The sequence below is a fragment of the Pteropus vampyrus genome, unplaced genomic scaffold, assembly GCF_000151845.1.
Source record: "Pteropus vampyrus isolate Shadow unplaced genomic scaffold, Pvam_2.0 Scaffold197, whole genome shotgun sequence".
In the NCBI taxonomy this organism is placed as follows: Eukaryota; Metazoa; Chordata; class Mammalia; order Chiroptera; family Pteropodidae; genus Pteropus; species Pteropus vampyrus.
Window position 1 is genome coordinate 988,984 of NW_011888978.1, and position 21,031 is coordinate 1,010,014.

The 21,031-nt window shown below is 54.1% G+C and overlaps 1 protein-coding gene across 1 annotated transcript in view; it reads right to left on the reverse strand.

Annotated features, from left to right (window-relative positions):
- Positions 1–14,873: 14,873 nt before the first annotated feature.
- Positions 14,874–21,031, reverse strand: part of WNT3A (Wnt family member 3A) — a 38,727-nt gene continuing 32,569 nt past the window's right edge. The window contains exon 4 of the mRNA XM_011371942.1: positions 14,874–15,474. Within this exon, the coding sequence (XP_011370244.1) occupies positions 14,995–15,474 (480 nt within the window). The 3' untranslated portion in view covers positions 14,874–14,994. The remainder of the gene's footprint in view (positions 15,475–21,031) is intronic.

Below are 21,031 nucleotides of genomic sequence, written 5' to 3' on the forward strand. Positions count from 1 at the left end.
TGATGGACACGAGACAGACTGAGCAGAGTGTCTGTCCAACTTCTGCCAGGAGGGGGCGAGGTGAGCTAGCTAAGGGGCCACCAGCATCTGTGCCTCCACTGTCTGAAGCCTCCATCCCAGATCTTCACTCCAGCCTGACTACGGTGGGGACCTGGCTTGGGTCTGGGGTTGAGCTTCTTCCCTCTGGGGGTCCTTAGGCCAAAGACCAAGTCGTGCACAATGATTCACTTACAGGTTTCCTGGCTTTATGGGAATGCAGGTAGAACACAGCAGGATGCTGAACAGTAAGGCCCCTGGGGAAGGTGGCTGGAGGGACAGAAGGACAGCTGGAGCAAAGGGGCAGGGGCAGGAGGGAGGGAGAATAGGAAATGTTCTCACCTTCCAGGACCTGAAGAGATGAGCCCTGGATGGTGAGGGCCGAATGCTTAGGGTGGGGTCTCTGCAGCTTCACCTGTGAGGTGGGCAGTGTTCATGCCAGGCTAAAGGCTCTTAGGTCCCAAGCCCTTCCAAGGTCACACAGCTAAGACTGAGTCCCCGGAACTCAGCCCCAGGGTGCCTATTGGCCACACCTTTGCTTTTTCCTCACACTGCCCTTCTTGGGACACTGAAGCTTCAGTGCCTCTGCAGGCTGCAACATTATCTTGGACTCTAGTGACAGGGAGCTCAGTAGTTAACACTCAGTGTCCAGCATTTTTAATCTCTTAAAGGGTTCCCTGGAAAATGGGGAGAAGGGAAACCCTTGCTCCCTGCACTCCACTGCCTGCTCTTGGCCCTGTTGGGCTGGCCTCTGTGGACCACCTGAGCCCAGAGTGGATCCTGCAACAGGTTTTTGTCTAGATGGGTGGGTGTAGAGAGGGCCTCACCCTTCTCTCTGCTTGGTTTGGTTCCCTTCTCTTCCAGGCCTTTCCCCAAAGCTCTCACATGGCCCTCTTGGTGCTGGTTGCAGGAATTATTGCTATTCTGACGGTGTAGGCCCTGGGAGGGAGCTTGCACAGGCCCCATGCCCACACCCAGGGCAGCCCTGCCCGTGGCCTGGCCTGGGCTGGGGCCAGCCAAGCTTTGACCCCTGCCTCTTTGGTCATATGGAAAAACTGAGCTTGCCTGCACCCAGCCACACGGCAGCAGAAGCCAATATAAAAGCCACAGCCCAGTTCCATGTACATAAGGCCTCTCACCTTGGGGCCTCACCTAAGCATCACCTGTTTCCCTCATGCCTGCACCTGCCTCAGTTTCCTCATCTCATGCCGGCCCCTCCCTTCCCTTTGTCCCTACTGTGGTCCCCTGGCCCCGGCCCAGCTCACGGAGCTCCTTCCCAATCCTGGGACAGGCCAGGGCCGTTCCCCACCTGGGGCCTTGCTTCCTTTGCCTGGGATGCTGTCCCTGGTGGGTGGCTTGGCTGGGCTCTCCCGGGCATGGTGGCCATCCCTGGAAGGCCAGCTCCACAGGGCAAGGATGTTTCTTTTGGGCTCCCCCCACATCTGGGCAAACAGCAGGTGTGGCGAATATGGGGCATCCTGCCCTGCAGGGCCTTGCTTGAGGGTACTGAGAACATGTCCTTGCTCTTAGGACCATTTGACCACAATTGAGCATTTTCTCCCTTGCGGAATGCAGACGACATTCTCAAACAGCCATATGCACAGGACCAATGACTGTCAGCAACAGAAACCTCAGATATTTTCATGTCACACCACAGCTGTTGCAAGAACCGTGAAATGTTATTTCTGCTCTCTGCTCAACTGAAATTATGAGGTTGTCAGCTGGCCTTTTGTCACCTCCAGTGCTGGTAACTAAGGCTGATCCGTGACAATGCTGCATCCTGTGCCCACTTCTGCACAATGATTCACTTACAGGTTTCCTGGCTTTATGGGAATGCGGGTAGAACACAGCAGGACGCACTGGAGGTGTGCAATCTGGTAAGTTCTGACAGCACTTGGTGCATTTCATCAAAGTAATAGAAACCTGTCACCCCCGAAGGTACATGCCACAATAGTCTTAAAGCTTTTGATAACTGAATGTTTCTTTTGAAATGGTGCATCTTTTATTTTAGGCAGTGAGACGGCCTTGTTCTAAGAAGGGGTCCCATCTTCACCAGCCTGCTAGGGGGCCCCTGACACACACACAGCCTCTCCACTCTGTCAGACACTCCCAACAATGCCCCAACACCTGGCAGATCTTGTACATTCACTTCCCTTTGTGGGACCTCAGCAAGTAGTCTTGCAGGCAAGTAACCCCTGCTGCTCGCCCTGCTCCCCACGGCACTTAGGGTGGGGTCTCTGGGGGGAAAAGAATGTCTATGGGGGATGGGATGTGGGAGTCGTTTCTGTCACTCAGGCTGTGTGGGTCCCAAGCTGCAGCTCATCTCAGCCACCTGGAGGGTCACTTACCTTCTGGCCCCTACGTCTGTTTCTCAGTCAGTGGATGTATTAGTTAGGGTTCTCCAGAGAAACAGACTAATAAGGGGTATGGAGATGTATATGGGTCATGGTCGATCATGGGGATTGGCTCGCAAGGTTACAGGGGTCAAATCCCAGGACTGGACATCTGCAGGCTGAAGACACAGAGAGTGGGTGGGTGATGCATCCCAGTCTGGGGATTGGAGGACCAGGAGCTCCGTAGTTGGAGGGCAGGTGAGATAGATATCCTGGCTGAGGCAGAGAGTGAATTCCCTCTTCCTCCGCCTTTTTGTTGGGTACAGGCCCTTGATAGATTGGATAAGGCCCACCTGCTTTGGTGAGAGCCATCTCCCTCCCTCAGCCCACCAATTCAAATGTTAACCTCGTTTAGGACACCCTTCCCAGACATCCAGAGATAATGCTCTACCCACCTGGCCCTCTCTTAGCCCAACCAAGTTGACACATAAAACTAACCACCTCAGCAGTGCTGAGTGGGGCCTGAGAATCTGTATTCCTAAGTGGCTCCTTTAATTCAGTGCTGCTGGCCCAGGGAGACCCTTCTGGGTGTAATGAGGTGGGGACAGCTAGACTTCTGGCACCGAGGCTCTAGCATTGGGAGATTCTGCTGGTGAGTGTCTGCCCATGCATATGGTGTCTGTGAGAATTGGGGTGCAAGTGCTGGTGGGTTTGAGGAGTCTGCAGTTGAGAGGGACAGAGTGGGGTCTGGGAGGAGCCCATGGCCACCCTCATGCCTGAGCCTGGCTCTGTGACACCCAGAGATGCGGGCCATACTCTGCCTGTGGAGAGCAGTCATATTCTGTGGCCTTGTCACTTCCCAGGTGGTTGGACACTGGGGCAGTTGTGAATAAACTGCAGGGAGCATCCCACCAGCTTTATGTGACATACTGTCACTGTTGTAATTTCTCCGTGTGCAGTGGCTGGCTTGTGGACCATGGAGCCCTTCTTGCTGCTTCTTGCTGAGCTGTAACTGCCAGCTTTCCTAGTGGCTGTGCCTGCAACCTTCTCTCCCCACAGAGGAGTCTCTGTTGCTGCTCAATGCAGAAGGTGGCTAGGGTTCAGGCGGGGGGTCAGCACAGGGCAGCACTCGTTTATGTTCCTTAATTACCTTGTCGGGGAAGATAATTTCAGCTCTCCCTTGTGACCCACCTCCATCCTCTGCCCTCTGCCCCAAGCCTGCCCTCTTCTGAGGCCCTGGAGGTAGGGAGAGGGGCCTCTTTCATCTCCTTTCAGGCCAGATGTCTACCTGTTGGTACCTTGGGAAGTTCGAGAAAACTTCCCTTGAATCCTGCAAAAGAATCAACTGACTGGACCCTCAGCTGGGTTCTGTCTGGCCACCTACAGGGCCTATGTCTGAGCTCAGACCTTCTGGGAGCCCAGCTTGCTGCCCCATGAGGGGACAGGGCTGAGAGTATGGAGCTGCTCCATCCTGGGGTCTGCTCAGGTTGGAGCTCTCCTGGAGTGCCAGGGGCTAGGGTTGCAGCCAGGCTGGTGAGAACCAGCAGGGAGCAGCTCCAGATGTGTTGGTGGGCAGTGTGGATGAGCTACCGTTGCTGGGGGTGTGCGAGAGGAGGCTAAATGAACTTTTGACACAGGAGCATTGGCATCCAGCAAAGGGTCTGGACCTGGAGTTTCTTGGTGACATGTACTGGCCAGAGGTCTCACATGAGGGGCAGCCAGATGGTGGCAGTGCTAGGGTTTATACCACAGGCTTTGCAGTGGGTAGAACTGTGTCCCTCAAAAGTCACATTTGCCTGGAACCTCAAATGTGGCCTTATGTGGAAATGGGGTATTTGCAGCTGTAATCAAGGTAAGGACAGAGATGTGATGACCCTGGATTAAGTAGGTCCTGAACCCAATGACTTGTCTTTATAGAGAAAGGAAGGGGAGATTTGAGACACACAGGGAGATGACAGAGGCAGATGGGGGTGATGTGGCCACAAGCCCAGGGATGCATAGGGTACCAAGAGTTGGAAGAGGGAAGAAGAACCCTTCCCTGGAGCCTCTAGAGGGAGCGTGGCCCTGTGACACTACTGGCCTCCAGACCTGGGAGAGAGCACACTCTTTTTTTAAGCCACAACATTTGTGATCATTTGTTAAGGGTACCCTGGGGCCTCATGCAGGCTTCTTTACTCACTTGGCTGGTGCCTGGGCTGAAAGGATGGGGGCTCCCCTGGATACCCGCTCTCTCCTCTCTGTTCTTGTCTGGTTGTCTGCACACAGCAGCCTCAGGGTGGCTGACTTCTTGTATGTGGGCCCCTGGGCATGTGTCCCTGGCTCTGACCACCACCCTTTGCAGCCAGTCCCCTCCTGGGTGCCTTACCCTGCAGCTCCAGCAGGACCAGGGACAGGATTAGTGGCAGCTGGTACTGGTACTGAAGAACACCCCTCACCCCACTTCCCTCACTTGTCACCCCCAAAACCTCGTGTCTGGAGGAAGCCAGGTGTGGAGAATGTCAGCCCTGCAGTGATGGTTATTGCAAAACTGCCCTATGGAAAGATGGCAGCTGTGGGGAAGGACTCACGTGCCTACCTGCTGCCCCTCCTCCAGGGGACCCAACCAGCTGTGGACTGTCCCCAGAAGCAGGAGTAACCCAAGGGCATCTTGCTCGCCATCCCATTGCACCAGGCCAGGGTGCCTGGACAACACTCAGAGTGGGGTCCAGGTCATGGGATGAGGGTGGGGTGTCAGGCACCCTTGTGTTCCTGGTGCCTACTCAGTACGTGGTCCTGTCAAAAGCCCCATGTGGCTCCCTTCTCCCCAGTGAAGCTGAGAGCCTCTCCCCACCGTGCCCACAGCCCTATGCTGCCTGGTGCCCCTCATTCTAATTCATAGGTGCACGGCCCCCAGCTCCTCAGCTCTGCCCAGGGCCACACTGGGGCCTTTGCCTGGCTGCCCTCTAAGTGAGCGCCCTCCCTCCCTCAGCAGGCCTGTGCTCCCTCTACCCCCATCTAAAACAGCCCTCCCTGATCTTTCTGCCCCTTCCTTGCCCGCCATCCTCCATTTCACAGGGCACTCCATGCAGTCCTTTGTTTCATTGTGTTTGCCTGTCCCCCGCCACCTAGCAGCGCCTTTACAGTGGACATACCTCAGATGCTCACTCTGCCAGTGCAGATGATGGGAGGGAGAGGAGAACAAGTCTCCGGGGACAGCCAGCAAGCCCAGTCAGGGCTGTGTCTTAGCCTGCAGAGAGCAGGCTGGCTGTCGCCCTCTGAGGCACAGCCACCCGTCGGACCGAGATCTGGGTGGAAGCGGTCAGGTGGGGGCGCTCCTGCCCAGGCCACCGCCGCCCTGGCTGGGAACCCTCACACTTTAATTAAAACCCGCCTCCCGCCTGACCCCACTCTGCCATCACATTCTCCACTTAATTGGGGCCCTTCAGAGCCACCGAGGTTAATTAAAAAGCCCAGTGAAGGCATTGCAGTGTCCCGGCATCTGCCGCCAGCCCCCGCCTGTGCACGCACCCTGCCTCAAACCCCAGAGGGACACCTCTCACCTGTCACCCCACCTGGGCAGCGGTCTTCTCTGTGCCGTGTGCTGTAGGCTACCTCCTGCTCTGGTCTCTCCAAGGATTCATATCATGCAGAGCTCACTGTTCCCACCAGGGGAGGGCCAAGCAGCAATGTCCCAACTCCAGCCCCACCCTCCAACTGACAGCCCAGCTGGGCACCCAAACTTGGGGAGCCCCTTTCTTGGGGGGGTGGGTCTCATGCCTCTGTCCCTCCCTCTCAGAGGCTGCCACCTCCATCACCCCAGTTAGGACTGGGGGAGGGGTGTGGGACACCTGGCAACCCAGATGCATTCCAGAAGGTGGGTGTCTTATGATGGGGGGAGAGGTATGCAGCTCACCAGGTAAGAAGCCAGGAGCATCTGTCTTCCAGTAGAACCTTCAAAGGTTTCATGTTCGGGGCCTGGCCAAAGAGAGGGAGACATAGGCTAGCCAGAGGGGCTGAGTCAGTGACAAAAGGGGCCTCATTCTGCAGCCAAGGAGATGAATGGAAGGAGCTGAGCGCAGGTCCCAAGCCCGAGCAGGTGGACAGCTTATTGAAGAGGTCAGGCAGCCCACACTTGGGTCACTCTGTCCTGGAGAGAAATTCCTCCTTAACTGGATGGTGGGGAAAAGCTATAAAGAACACACCTCTGCAGTGGGACAGATGGGAGCTGGAGACTACCGTGTGCTGGGGGCTTGTTGGGTGGGGTGTGGACCACTGCTGCCCACTCAGCGTCCCAGGTTGACACACCCCTCTCTGGCTGAGGGAGCGTATCAGAGTGGATGGTGCCCTGTCCCCCATCGTATGTTGGCCCAGCTGGGATGCAGGTACTGGACCCATGCTGGCTCAGCTCACTGTTGAGGATCAGCCCAGGTAAGGGGCTAGACCTGGGGTCAGAAACACAACCCTGCTCTCTGCCCATGGCAGGACAGTCCGTGAGACAGGGAGAGGCAGAGAGCGGTTCTGAGCCACCTGAGTGTGTCTCAGCCTGAGGCCTCCTACCTGCGCTGTGTGTGATCCCAGCTGTAGTGTGCTTCCTCATATTGTCCCCACCTGTAGTGTCCTCTCTCATCTGCAGACTCTCCAGCTGTGGTTTCCTCACCTGCAGTGTCCCTACCAATGGTGTCCCTACCTGCAGTGTCCTCTCTTATCGCCTGCAGAACCCCACTCATATTATCCTCAGGTGCAATGTTCTCATCTGCATTGTTCCAATCGGCAATGCCCCCACCTGCAGCATCCCCCGCCTATATGGTCCCCACTTGCAGCATCCCTACATGAATCGTCACCACCTGCAGTGTTCCCGCCTGTATCATCCCCACCGGCAGCGCCCCCACCTATGCCCCACCATACCAGTTATCCTCACAGCTGTCTGGGAACTGGGCTGTGTCATGTTGCTCAAAGGGGAGGTTGAGGCTGTCCCTGGGCAGGTTGAGCTGTTGGTGGGAGGAGGCCACACTGCCCACCTGGTCTGAGCAGGCAGGTGTTGGGCCTCAGCTCCACTGGCTTCCCCACATTGGCTGAGGGCTGAGGTGTCTGTCCTCCTCTTATGAGGTGCTGGAACTGTATGTCCTCCACCCCTTCCCCCCCAGGAGTAGCTGTCACACAAGCTCAGGCAGGGTTGTGGGTTACCAGGCAGTGCCTGGGCAGCTCCCCAATAACCCAACAGGCACTTAGCATTCTGCAGATGAGAGACTTGGAGCTGAGGGGCTCAGGTGTGGGTCAGGGCCCAGGAGCTACTGCTGTACCTCCAGGGGTGTCCAGGAGCTTGGGCGAGGTCACCCACCCCCACACCGTGGAGAATGTCCTTATAGACCATCCCTTTGGATGCGGGCAAGGGGCAGGCTGAGCCTCCTGGCCTCAGTTTCCCTGTTTGTAACATGACTGGCTGCTGTGCTGTCATCCTGAGACCCAGATATCCTTCCTCACAGACACTTCCTGGGATGCTGATCTAGAAGCTGGGGCATGGCTCCTGGGTGGGCACATGCACAGGAACCACTTGACATTGCTGTAGGGCCAGCCCTTGCTGAGATTACACCTTGTAGAGTTGACGCCTTGCAGGGTTGGCCCCTTGCAGGTGCCCTAACTACTCTCAAATCTTCTCCCAAAGAGCTGATGAGAGAATATTCCTCTGAAGGGTTCTTGGGGCACTAGTTTGGCTCATTTGGCCCGACTTGCCCATGGGCTGGGCTAAGGAGGGTGGATCTGTCAGGGGCAGGCCTGGAGGTGGGGAGAGAGCTGGGTAGGGCCCCTTTGGAGGCTCAGCCTGCAGCCCTGCAGAAGGCCAGGTAAGGACTTGGCACCAGAAGCCCCCCACACCTCACCCCTACCTCATTTACACACACGCAGCTCCTCTGCAGCCATGGTGTCCTGCACAGACCTCTGAGGTGTGGCTAGCACTGACCTTCCAGGGCCCTCAGGGAATGGTGATATAGGAGCCACTGAGGGTTATGGTGGTGTGGTAAGAGAGAAGGTGCAGCTGGTGGGATGGAGAGAGGGTGAAGGAAGGCAAGAATGAGCTGTAGATGGGACTGGAAGGAAGGTGTGAAGTGAGGTCACCAAGTGCCCTTCGGCAAGTCATTCCTGGAGAGGGTCAGTTTCTCCATCAATGCATAGAGACCTCCTTCTTCAGAATAGTACCAACATGCAAGGGGCACAGGCTGAAGCACTCCAACTCTATCCTGTGAACACTATGGGGAGGTTCTTGAGCACATGAAGGTTCTTGAGCACAGGAAGGGCTGGTTCAGGGCTGTGCGACCGATATTCTCAGTTCCTGAGATTCTGGCCCAGACCTGGACATTGAAAGCACATTCAAGAAGAAGCACGCGCGATCCTCAGGGCTCCTTCCAAACAGCCTCACCTGGGCTCCCGGTCTTGCCTCACTGCGTGCTGCAGCCTGGCAGGGTGGGTCGTACCAGGTAAGGTGAAAAGGATGAACCCAGTGGACTGTAGGCAACAGAGGTAGCTGAGGAGCCACCGAAAGTTCCACACGGCCTGTCTGCCTCTCCATGAGCCTATTGTCAGGCAAGGGGCAAAAGTTCCTCTGTCCCCACCGCGTGGTCAGCCTGTGCCGGGAATTCCACCATTTGCCCTCTTGCATTAGGGACTGGGCCACCCTGTATTCCTGTCTTTAGTTCTTCAGATGGCTGCTGGGGTGGGTTGGGATGGGGTGTGTGCCTGGGTCCTGACATCTGCCATCTGGACTTGGAGGAGGTGACAGGGGCTGTGGTTGGATGCAGAACACCCCTGGGGAAGGGTCAGAGGAGGGTGCTAGGGAGCCTTCCTTGTTCCTTTTGGAGGAGCCTCTCTGCCACGGAAGCTTCACCTCTTCCTAGAAGCCCTCTAGATTAACTACAGTGCCACCTCCAACCGCACTAGTGCCCTTCCAGCAGGATTCTGGGCAATGCCAGTCCAGTGAACCAGCTGGCCCCTCGCCTCAGACTGGGCAGCAGGGAGCAGGCCAGCCTCCTTTTTCAGAGTGGGGAATCACCCTCCTCCCCGAGCTGGGCCTCCATGGGCAGGAGGGTGTGCTGTCCCTGCTGGCCCAATGCCTCCCTCCCAGCCAGCCGTGTTTGGGTGGACTAGTCCTGGTCCTCACACCATAAACACCAATTTGCAGGGCCCAGAGAACCAAATGACTGTTTACTGTGTGCTCCAAGGACTTAAATAAAGACAGAGAGAGAGAGAGAGAGAGAGAGAGAGAGAGAGAGAGAGAGAGAGACAGAAGTGAGCAAGGAGCCAGCCTGGAGCTAAATATCAATTAGCGCCTCTGACTAGCTCCTGTCCCAGCTGCCAGGCTGGGTGGTGGCTCCCAGGCTGAGGCCCTCCCCCAGGCTTCCCTGGTGTCCTGGGCATGCTGCCTGGTCCTGGCATCAGCAGGGATGAACTCTCAGAAGTATAGGAGGCCTAAGGGGCCCAGACAGAAGTTGGAGCTATAGAAACTACACCCGATGCTCACCTCCTCTTAGAACCCTTCCCAAGTGACCCAGTAGGTGGTAAAGGGGCCATTGCTCAACTCTCCAAGATCAAGGTCACCTGGTAGGGTGAGGGGTGGGCCAGTGGGAGTGTCTCTGTTAGCTGCTCCCCTATCCCCCACTTGATGGTGGGACAGGGAGGGAGGAAACAGGGATGGCCTTACCTTCATTATCTCACACTCGGAAGAGTGGCCTCATCCAGCAGACTTCAGTTTATCTGTGGGTGCCTATAAACAGGAAGGCTGGCAGTACCCCCACCTAGTGGGACAGGAGAGATGTCATCCTGTTCCCCTGAGCATTAGATGTCACCCTGGGAGGTCATGCACCATCTAGACTGAGGCTGGGCTCCAAGCAGTGCCCAGCTATGCAGGGCTGGTAGGCAGTGTGGGTAGGTCAGGTGTCCAGTTCCCGCTCAAACTGGGAGGCCAAGGGGCTCGGCTGCTGACCGCCAGGCTGAGACCTCAGAATGCCCTAACTTTGGGCATCCCAACCAAAGGGTTTCATGAAAGGAGATGGGGTTCCAACAGGGAAATGGACAGCAGATAGGAGGGTTGGAGGTGTGGGGAAGCCTAGGCCAGGGAGACTGCTATAGGCGGCCAAGAGAGTGTAGCCATCCCAGGCCATTAGGCCAGACTCCAGGATCGGCTATGTCCTCCAGACCAGGCCCAGGTTCAGGCTGTGTCCCCCAAAACCCAGGGCATGGCCATGTCCCCAAGACTAGACGTGTCACCATTTGGGGCAGGGACAGGGGATAGGATTTTTAGTCCTCTGTCTGCTGCCCTGTATTCCCAGCCTTGGGGCAGTAGGGCATTGGTGTGTCCTTAAAGGGAGGAAACTGAGGCTCCAGGACTCAGAAAGTGGGGGCCAGAGGAGGGACTGAACACACCCCTGCGGAACTTCAAAGCTGCTGCTGTGGGAGTGTGAGATTTACAGGGGCAGGGCCAAGGGGGCCCTGGGTTGGGGGAGGCCTTTAATATGGTTATTCCTCTCCTGTCTCAACTACCTGTGAACAGGCCCACCAGGCCCATTTCCTCCCTCCCAGGGCGGGCGGGAGGAGCTGTAAACTCCCTGGAGAGGCAGCTTCTGAGGCGGCCAGGCTGCCCTGCTCTGCCCTCCCTCTGAGTGGGGAACAAGGGGCCAGATGGGGGCTGGGCCAGGGTTCATGGGGACATGGATATCTCGACAGGTGAGGGGGGAGCCAGCCAGCCTCCAGAGGGGGCTCCAGATGGAACAACCCACATCAACAAAAGAGAGAAGCAAAGAGGCCTTGGAGAGATCCCCCTCAACCCAATTCCTCTTGTACTGGTGGGAAACTGAGGTCCAGAGAGGGGTGGGGCTTGCTCTTGGCCAGCAGAGAGTTGAGGGTTTCACCTTCTCACTCACCCAGGCTCTTACCAGCCCCCTCGGGGCCTGTACTGTGGCCTGATGTGCATGGGTACCCCATCCTGGACATCTTCTGGTGGAGTTCTGCCTCTCTACACCCTGGAACCATGGCGGTAGGGATGGAGGCACGCCCCCTAGGTCAGCACCAGCCCGCTGCCTCACCTTATAGAGAGCTGAGAGCATCTCCACAGTAGTTCTGCTCCCTAGCCTGTAGGGGCGGGGAGAGCCTCAGGTCCCAGCATTCAGAGGTCAGAGTGGGATCCTGAGACATTCTGTGTGTCCTCAGGCCAGTGCCATCCTTTCTCTGTGCCCTAGCCAGACAGAGCCTGGGTGCTTGGGGTTTGTAGTCCTGTGACTCACAGGTGTGGGGGCCTGGACAGGCAGAACTCACCTCTGCATGGACCCCCGGTGTGGAACTGGCTTATCTTCCCTCACAGGCCAGCCCCACCCCTGCCCAACCTGGCTCTCTGGCCCTTTCATCTGAGGAGCCCCCGGCCCTTGGTTCCCAGCAGGTGCTAATTAGGGTGGTTCCTGCTCAGCTCCTGACTCAGGTACTGCACATCTGTGCTATCTGCACTATAGACTGGACACGCCTGTGTGGGTAGCTCAATAAAGCACCTGTCACCCTCACCTCCAGGGCCTGACATCTGTGTAGAGTGTCTGTTGGGCTCTGTTGTCCAGCATGGCCTGGTGGGCTGCAGGAGTCCAGCTGATGACTCAACCCCCATGGGATTGCCATAGGAGATTGCCACTTGTGCTCCAGCCTCGGCTGCTGCCCTGTGCACTCAATCACCAGTTCTTTCTGTACAGAGCATCTGCCCACAGCCCATCTGGCCCCAGCTGACCCCTTGGAGTCCTGGCTGAGAATCTCTGATGGTCAGCTATGGCAGTGGGTGATCCAGCCTGGAGTGGGCCTGGTGGGGGAGCAGCTGCCCTGAGGTTGAGAGCTTGGGGCAGGACGTGGCGGGTATCAGCCCGTGAGGGCCTGGCTGCTGATGCAGAATTTCGAGTGTGAGGGGAGGGATGCTGGGAGCCTTGAGCCCTGGGTCTGTCCTCTGTCCCTTTGCTCCACTGGGTCCCATCCAGCTCTCTCTTCAGTGGCTTGGAACCTCTAGCGAGGACTCTGTGGCCAGTAAGGAATGGAGGGGCAGGCTGGGGGTCTCCCCAGGTCCTGTCTTGATGAACAGGACCATGACCTCCCACCACCAGGCTTTCTCTTGCCTTCTTCACTCATATGGAAGTCCACTCCACTCACCAGGCAGCTCCCCACACCCTCCCCGACCTTTCTCCCAGCACAGGTTTTGGTCCAGAGTGGATCCCCCTGCCCACCCTACATTTGCACACCTCTGTCCAGGACTCTCCTGCTCCTTCCAGCAAATGGCCCAGGCAAAGTGGCCATGCTGGGCCTGAGATTTGAAAAGGTAGGAGCTAGGCCTCCTGCTCTCTGTTTCCTTTTCATGTCCCTCACCCTCCACCTGTCCGAGCATGCCCACCCCCACCTCTTCCTCGGCTCTCTCTTTCACTCTGAGGCTGGCTATCAGAGCAGGGCTCAGAGGTGGTGGCAGGAACTATGAAAGGGCAGAGAGAGGTGCAGGTACCTTGTGCCGGGCTTGGCGAAGCAAAAGTGTGCCTGGGGAAGGGTCCCTTACCTTGGCTCCTGTAGCCTCTGCTTCCAGAGGCCACACCCAGCACTGTCCCATGTAGACCCAGTGAGGGTGGACATGGGTGACTTCTAGGCCTCTGCCGGGCAAGCCTTTGGTTGAGGGGTTGTTTCTTGTCTCCCAGACAGGCTGGGTTCCCACAATGGGGACCCACACATGGGCCATGCCTCCAAATACAGAGGGGTGGCCCTATAGGCAGCACTGAAATGTCAGCTGAGTGAAGCACATCATGGATGTTTGGGGAAGTGGCTTGCGGCTGACTTAATGGATGTTCCCCTGCACCACTGACTTTTGCAGGGACCCTGCCCACTGGGGCTGCACTGGGTCCTGCTCACTGCATTGCATGGCCCCTGCAGCAGGCAGGCCTCCTTCTCCTTCTCTGTACCCCTACCAGAGCCTTCTGCCAGGTCTAGACCTCAGCACCACTGGCTGTGTCCTCCTTTCCTTGGTGTGATTGTTCCTCTTCCTTCACCTGTAATGCCATTCTTTAGAGACCATGAAGAAGTCCCCAAGGTGCATGCCAAACACCTCCTCCCATGGCCAATGGGTGTTCCTGTCCCAGAGGCCACTGCCAATCCAACCCCTGTGCCTTGCCAACCTACCACCAGAAATCCAGCACGATTCACAGCATTTGGTTGTTTCTGTTTTTTTTTTTTTTTGTCTTTTACTTCCCCATTGTTTAAAACTCACAAGCTATGACTAAAATAATTTCTTTCATAGAAAGAAAAGGAAAAAAAAAAACAACACATCTGTCTAGCTCCAGTGTATGGTGGATATAGCAGCATCGGAAATAAAATTAAAACCAAAAATGTAAAATTCAAGGCACAGGAAGGTCAAGTCCTGGCAGCATGCTGGTCATCCCTGCCTTGCCTGTTTCCTCCCCCTGCCTGGAGGGTGGGCCCTTGGGGATTGCAGGCTGGGGGATGTTTCACAGTGGCAGAGGCTGAGTGAGGAGAGGCCTGGCGTCGGCAGTGGCTGAGGGGTCCAGCAGCCTCTTTTTCCTGGGCTGGATGGATGAGTCAGAAGGTGAGAGGGCCAAGCAGCCAGCCAGCTGCTCCAGGTGGCCAGTGTGGCAGTCTGGCACACCATAGCTGTGGCATGATGACCCAGGGGTCAGTCTTAACCATAAGGGCTAAGAGGGGAGATCACTCCTCTGAGGGCTATGGGTCCTTTGTCTTCAACATGGGCATGGCTCCTTCCACCAAAACCTCCCAAACCATTCCACCCCACCCAAATGGGCCTCCAAGACAGAATGATGGAGCTGTGGCGAAGTGGGTCAGTGGCCATGGGCAGACTTGGGATCTGGGCTGTGGACAAGGGAGGTGGGAGAGGTGCGGAGGCCAAGAGGGAGGATAGGACGGGAGGCTACACTCCTCTCTTGTGGATGGGATGGGGTGCAGGTGGGAGACCTGAGGGAAGGAGGTGGAAGGACCCCACAGTGGGATGTTCCATCAGCCACAAAGCAGAGGGCACTGCCGTGCCGGCTGACCAGGTCGAGAGTGAGCCTGGGCAGGGCCTGGGCGACAGCAGGAACACTCACTGGGAAGAGTGCCTGGCTGTCTGATGCCCTGCACCTGGCAGCCAGGGCAGAGCCAGATCTCAGGGCCCAGCCTCCTGCTCGGGTCCTGAAGCCAGGCCCCACCTTCCCCCAGGCCCAGCTGGTTCCTAGGGCTCTGAAGGGCGTGGGTCCTCGGTAGGGCTCCTGGTCAGGAGCGGTGGCAGATGACAGGCTGAGGAAGGAGTGCTACAGGCCTCCAGGAGCCTGAAACTTTCCAGAGCGCCAGACTTGGAGGGCTGTCCCCAGACTTCAGAGGAGGAGGTGGAAGGATAGGATGCCATCCCACATGTTCTCGGCGGCTGTTCTGCCAGGTGAACTGCTCTGCACAGGGAGGTGGAGTGGACGGAACCTTATAGGTGGGCTGGGTTGGAGGGGCGGGCGGGCTGAGTCTCTAGCCTGGGAGCCCCGTCCCCAGAGAGGGTCCCGCCCCCACCCTTGAGCCTCACCCCTGGAGCCTCACCGCCCCTCCCCACCCCAATCCAGGGAGGAGCCCCGCCTCCCGCGCCAGGCGCGCACCACTACTTGCAGGTGTGCACATCGTAGACGCGCGCGCACTCCTGGCAGCTCACGTAGCAGCACCAGTGAAAGACGCAGTGGCACTTCTCCCGGCGCCGCTCCGCGCGCGCGTTGTGGCCGCGGCCACAGCACAGCAAATCGCAGCCGTCAATGCCCGGCGAGCTCACGTTGCAGGTGCGGTCGCGCGTGCCGAATGAGCCGGTCTCGGGGTTGGGCTCGCAGAAGTTGGGCGAGGCCTCGTAGTAGACCAGGTCGCGCTCCGTGGGCACCTTGAAGTAGGTGTAGCGCGGCCGCAGCGTCTCCACCCAGCCGCGGGACTCGCGGTGCTTCTCCACTACCATTTCCGAGGCGCTGTCGTACTTGTCCTTGAGGAGGTCGCCGATGGCGCGGAAGTCGGGCTGCGACCACCAGCAAGTCTTCACCTCGCAGCTGCCCGACAGCCCGTGGCACTTGCACTTGAGGTGCATGTGGCTGGCGATGGCCTGCAGGATCGCGGGCAGAGAGCGTCAGGCCCGTCCTAAGCCCGGTGCGTCTGTTGGAGGCCATTTCCCTGGACTGTGCTCCTGGCCTGCAGTCCCCACTCCCACTCCCATCTGGCAAACCCAGCCCACTTGCCTGCTCCATAAAGCATCTAGGACTCACAGGTGGAGCAGGTGCCCTCTCCCTGGGTCCCACAGCGCCATCCCCTTCCAGTGTCACTCCCTTCAGTGTGCCTCCCCTAGCCAACCTGAGATCCCTGGGGGCGGGCCTGGGAGCCTCCCTGCTCTTTTAAACGCTGGGTCTAATTCTTCAGCATGTATGACAGAGCGAAGGGCTGTAACCTGTGATGATGTAAGTGCAGGCATGTGGAAGAAGGGCACTAATTCAGACCTGGAGAACCCAAGACAGAGGCCCAGAGGAGGTATATGTGGGCTGCTGGCAAGGCTGGGGGCTACCTGAGCATAGGTAATGGGGGTGCCTTGCACTGGGCACCTTCAGGCCCCAGGAAACTGGGTTCTTGAACCGTAGGGGAGTGCAAAGAGGAGGAGAGAAGCAGTGTAGGAGACAAAGCTGTGAGGGCCTTGGAGACCTGAGGGCTGACAGCAGGTGAGGCTTGGCCAATGAGTGTGTATTTCTCTCTGTGGGCAGCAGGGACCGCAGGTTCTCTTTCCTCCTCTCTGGGAAAAGGTGGAGGTGGGGTGATGTAATCAGACCTAAAACTGCACTGTCCACCATGGTGGGCACTGACACCAGAAATCCCTGGCCGGTCCAAACTGAGAGATACCATGAGTGCAGACCACACACTGGGTCACAATAAGTCTCCAGACTTCATGTAAGAAGAATATCTTATGCATGATTGTCATATCGATTGCATTATTGAAATGACAATATGTCGGATATAGTGGGTTAAATAAAATTTAGTATTAAAGTGAATGTCAGCTGTTTTCTTTTCAAATATGGCTCCCATTATACTCCTATTGGATAGTGTTGGACTAAGACTTCATTCAGGTGAGCTCCGCATCCAGACTCTGCCCCTACCCTGTCCTCCTCTTCCTGCTGTTTCTTCAACTCTTCTTTCTCATACTGGCCCTTTCCTCAGGCATTTGAGTTGCACCCCACACCCAGTTCATTTCTGTCTAATCTTCATTCTCTTCTCTTTTGTAGCCAAGCTTTGCCAAAGAGGAGCCCCCACTTCCCATCTCTGCTTCCTCAGTCTCTTGTTTTAGTCTTACTTTATCAAACATATATTAGCACCTACTCTAAAGACCCCAATGTTTCCTAAGACCTGTTAAAAACCAGAGTTCTGCACCCACTCTCACTAGTGCTTTCCTGACCTCCCGAGGTAGTGCTATGTGCCTCTCATGAACCTCTAATCGACGCTTGTGTGCTGCTTCTTGGTTTCTCAATGTTTGGCATTGTCTATGGACCTCTCAGCACTCCACGCCAATGCACACTTTCCCTACCCTCTTCCTACCCTAGGAACTAGAGCATACTTCCAGTTGGATCAGTATTTAGGGCTGATGGTATCGGGACTGGTCAATGTCATACTCAGTTGAGCCATGTGATATGTTACAATTACTCTTTCTTTCCTACAAGATGTTTTATTGTGGGATTTTAAATACTCATGTCATGGATTCTGTCTTAAGCTCTCCCTTAATTGTCTAAATATCCTCTTCTAGATGTTCAAACACACCAAGTGTCCTATTGATATCAACTTGGGGACATCTTTTTGAGAGGCCTTCCAGTAAATTTTATGAAATGTAAATGTCTGGAAACAAATCTTTTCTACTTGAAGAGTTGAAAAGATGATTTAGCTGGGTATAAAATTCCTGAAAGCATCACTCCATTTCATTCCGGCATTTATATATTCGGAATCTCTGATGTCATTCCACTCTTGACACCTTGCATGAACCTGACCTTTCCTGGGATGCCTGGAGGGCATGTCTGTGCCATCGCCTTGATGTGGGTCTCCCTTTCTTGTGCCAGGCACTCTCTGGGCCTGTGTAGTCTGAAACTTGTGATCGCCAGTCCTGGAAGCTTCCTGCCTTTTTTCTATGCCAACTTTCTCTTCTTTGTGTCTCTTTTGGACAGTGCCTCCATATTTTCTATTCTTTCCTATTTTTCGCCTCCTTGTCTTTTTTCCTCTACTTTGTAGAAGGGTGTTTCAACTATCTTCCAATGTTTCTGCTGAGAGTTTTGTTTCGGCTGTCCTATTTCCTAACTGCTAAGAGCTCTTTTTTTCCCCCTCCGAATGTTATTCTAAATTAACATCCTGTTCCAGTTTTATGGATTTAGTATGTTCTCTTATCTCTCTGGGGCTAGTAATAGTTTTTTGAAATTTTTATCACTCTTTCCATTGTCTCTTTCTCATAAGTGTGGATCTTGTTTCTTTGTTTTGCTCTTTACCTTTATGGTTGCTGGAGGCTTCCTTGGGTATCTGGCAGTTCTTGGCTGTCTGCTCATATTGAAAAGTGGGACACTAAAATTCTTGTTGGAAGCTCCTGTGCCTGGGTGGAACTCGTCAACTTGGGCTCTTGTTCCAGAATGACCTGGCCACATTATTTCACTGGAGAACCCCCAAGTCAGTATCTTTAAGTCTCTTCTCCTGGCTTCGTCTCATTTCCAGGGGAGAACCTTCCGTTCTCCTCTCCGGAAGGTGATTGAGTTTCACTGTAGTATTAGGAGATTAGGAAGAGAAATGTGTACATAGACTATTTTCACTCGGGGAGCTTCACCCTCAGCTGTGTATGGGGCCCCGCAGTCCAGACACCCCATTTTACTCTTTTTAGAGAACAAGCTTGCAGACTTCTGAGAAAGGAGGGGTGTTGACTGAGGGCAAGGAGTAGGATAGAAGAGCTGGTGCATTAAATAGTGCTTTTAAAATAGACTTTCAACCAATCATCCTGTTTTCAGCTGCATATTTACTTCTGCTTCTCAAGATACCTGATACTAGTAATTCCTGGGTTGGTTCTCAGATTTCTCCTCTACTGGTTTAAGTCTACTGGTTTAAACTTTCTTGGGTCTACTAAGACACTGGGTATTTTTCTATATGCTTTTCAGCTTTCAAAATTGTGTTGCCATTGTCACCTCTTCGGTTTTCCATGTTCCTGAGAGTCTATTTATTTATGTTAAAATTTATTCATTGTCATTTCAGCAGGTGTCTAGGAGGGTGCAGAGGGAAACGCTTGTGGTTGCTTTGTTGTCTTTAACTGGAAGTCTTCATTTGTTCTTCACTTCTACAATTTCTATGTGATTCTTTGTCAAATTTATTATATTATTTTTATAGTTTCCAGTTCCCTGCTGAAATGTTTAAACTTGCATTTTAGCTGTGTGAACTTAAGTGAGCATATTTTTTTCTGATAAGCTGTGTCTAATCATTCCAGTATTTGGAGTCTTGTTTCTGTTTTCATTGATTACCACTCATTTACTGCATCATCAGCTCTTGTGACAAGTTATCTTTGCTTATGTGTTGGATATTGTGTTTGAAAAATTATTTGTAGAAACAATTTTCAGCCTAGCTTAAGGTTATCATCCTCCAAAGAGAATTTGTGTGCTTTTTCCAGAGCGTGAGATTACTGGCATTTGAGATCATCTTAATCCATTCTCTGGTCTTGATTTTTCTAGCCTGCACATATGCACAAGAGCTGGTCTACTTCTGGTTTTCCTTTGCTCCTTAGGGTCCCAGCCTAAACTGAGGAAAGATTACCCTTGGTGGGCCCCTTAGCTCTGTGAGGCTGCCAGAAGTGTAGCTCAGTGTGTGCACTTTCTTCCACGTCAGCAAATGACCCCGAGACAAAAGCTACCCCGGGTACCAGGCTCAGAGTCCTGTCTTCTCCTGGACCTAAGGCTGCTAATTCCTCACTTTATGGTTAGTTATTTGAAACTTAAAAATAATTTTATGGAAGTGTAATATACATATGAAAATGTATATATGTCGTAAGCCAAAATATGACAAATTTCACAATCACCAGCTCCTCAGAAACTCCCATCATGCTCTCTTCCACTTGTTGTCCTCCCCTCCTCAGGGCACCAATTCTGATTGCATTTCCTTGATGACTAATGATATTGTGCACCTTTCTCTATATTTATTGGCCATTTCTATATGTTCTTTTGTGAAAAGACTTTCCATTCTTTAGCCAACTTTTCTATTGGGTTATCTGTCTTTCTCTTATTGATTTGTGGAGTTCTTTTGATATTATAGCTTTCATATTTTTTTTTGAGATCTGTCATCTTCTGTGTGGGCTGCCTTTTCAGTTTCATAGTGGTCTTTTTATGAATAGACATTCTTAATTTTAATACAGTCCACATAATTATATTTTTCTTCAGCCTGTTTAAGAAATCTTAGTCTACCTCAAGGTCACAAAGATGCTCTCCTATGTTTTCTTCTAAACTTTTTTGGTTTTACCTTTCTCATTTGGGTTTCTTTGTAATTGATTTTATATATGGTGTGAGGTAAGGGTCAAGGTTATTTTTTTCCATATTGTTATTCAATTGACTGAGCACTATTTATTGAAAAGTCCATTTCCACCTCTGCACTGCACTCTCTTCCCTGTGATAAACTGGATCACTATATACAGGTGAGCATCCTATACTTTCAACAAGGTGCTTTTTATATTCCATCTTGCATTTGTATTTGTCTTCAGCAGGAAGATGAGTCTGAGTCACCTAGTCCCCATTTAGAAGTTGAATGTCCCTGTTCACTCTTTAGCCCTCTGCAATCCCCTGGTTCCACTGGCCAAAGCCAGTGCCATCTTTGTGTTGCTTAATCTACTGGACACCCCTTGGTCCCTACACTAGTCACTTCTCATCAGCAGCCAGTCCTTCATCAGTCCCCCACTGACCTTCTGACCCAGTCCTTTTTAGCAGGGCTCACAAAGCCTTTCACATCTTGGTCCTTGGCAACCTCTCCACTCCCCAAATTCTCTTTCTTCCTCTGTTTTCCATACTCTACCCAGACTAACTGATGTGTAGGCTCACTTCTGGGTAGCTCAGAATCTTCCCAGGCCTCCACCACCTAGTCAACTGCCATCACTCTGCATGTCCTCACTCACTATCCTTGCCAGCAGAAAGTCTTTTTTGAGAAGACTCTAGCCTGGGTCTGTGCTTTGCGCTGTGCAGGGTCACCGTGTTTGTGCATTTCCTCATCACAGAACTTCCCATGCTGCACGGTAGCCGCCTGGCAGTCTCTCCTCCTGTACTTGCAGGAGCTCCTGCAAGGCAGGCCTTTATCCTGTCTCCCCTTCCCGGTGACCCCAACTCCAGAAGTGGACCTGGCACTCTGTGGGAATATCCTAGACATTGTCGAAGCAACTGGACAGTGTTGTGTTTCAGACAGCCCTGGGTAGGTGAGCAGACCCCCAGCTTGGCTACCACAGACAGCCGGCCATCCTGCCCCCATCAGGCCACATCACTTAAGGGACCAGAGCACCCAACTGTTCAGGAAACTTCTATTTCCTCTCCAAGGGGTGTGGTCAGAGTGCCTCCCAACACCCCAGGATGCGAAGGGCTGTAGTCAAAGTATCCCTAGGACAGGCAGGGCCATGGTTGGAGGGACATTGG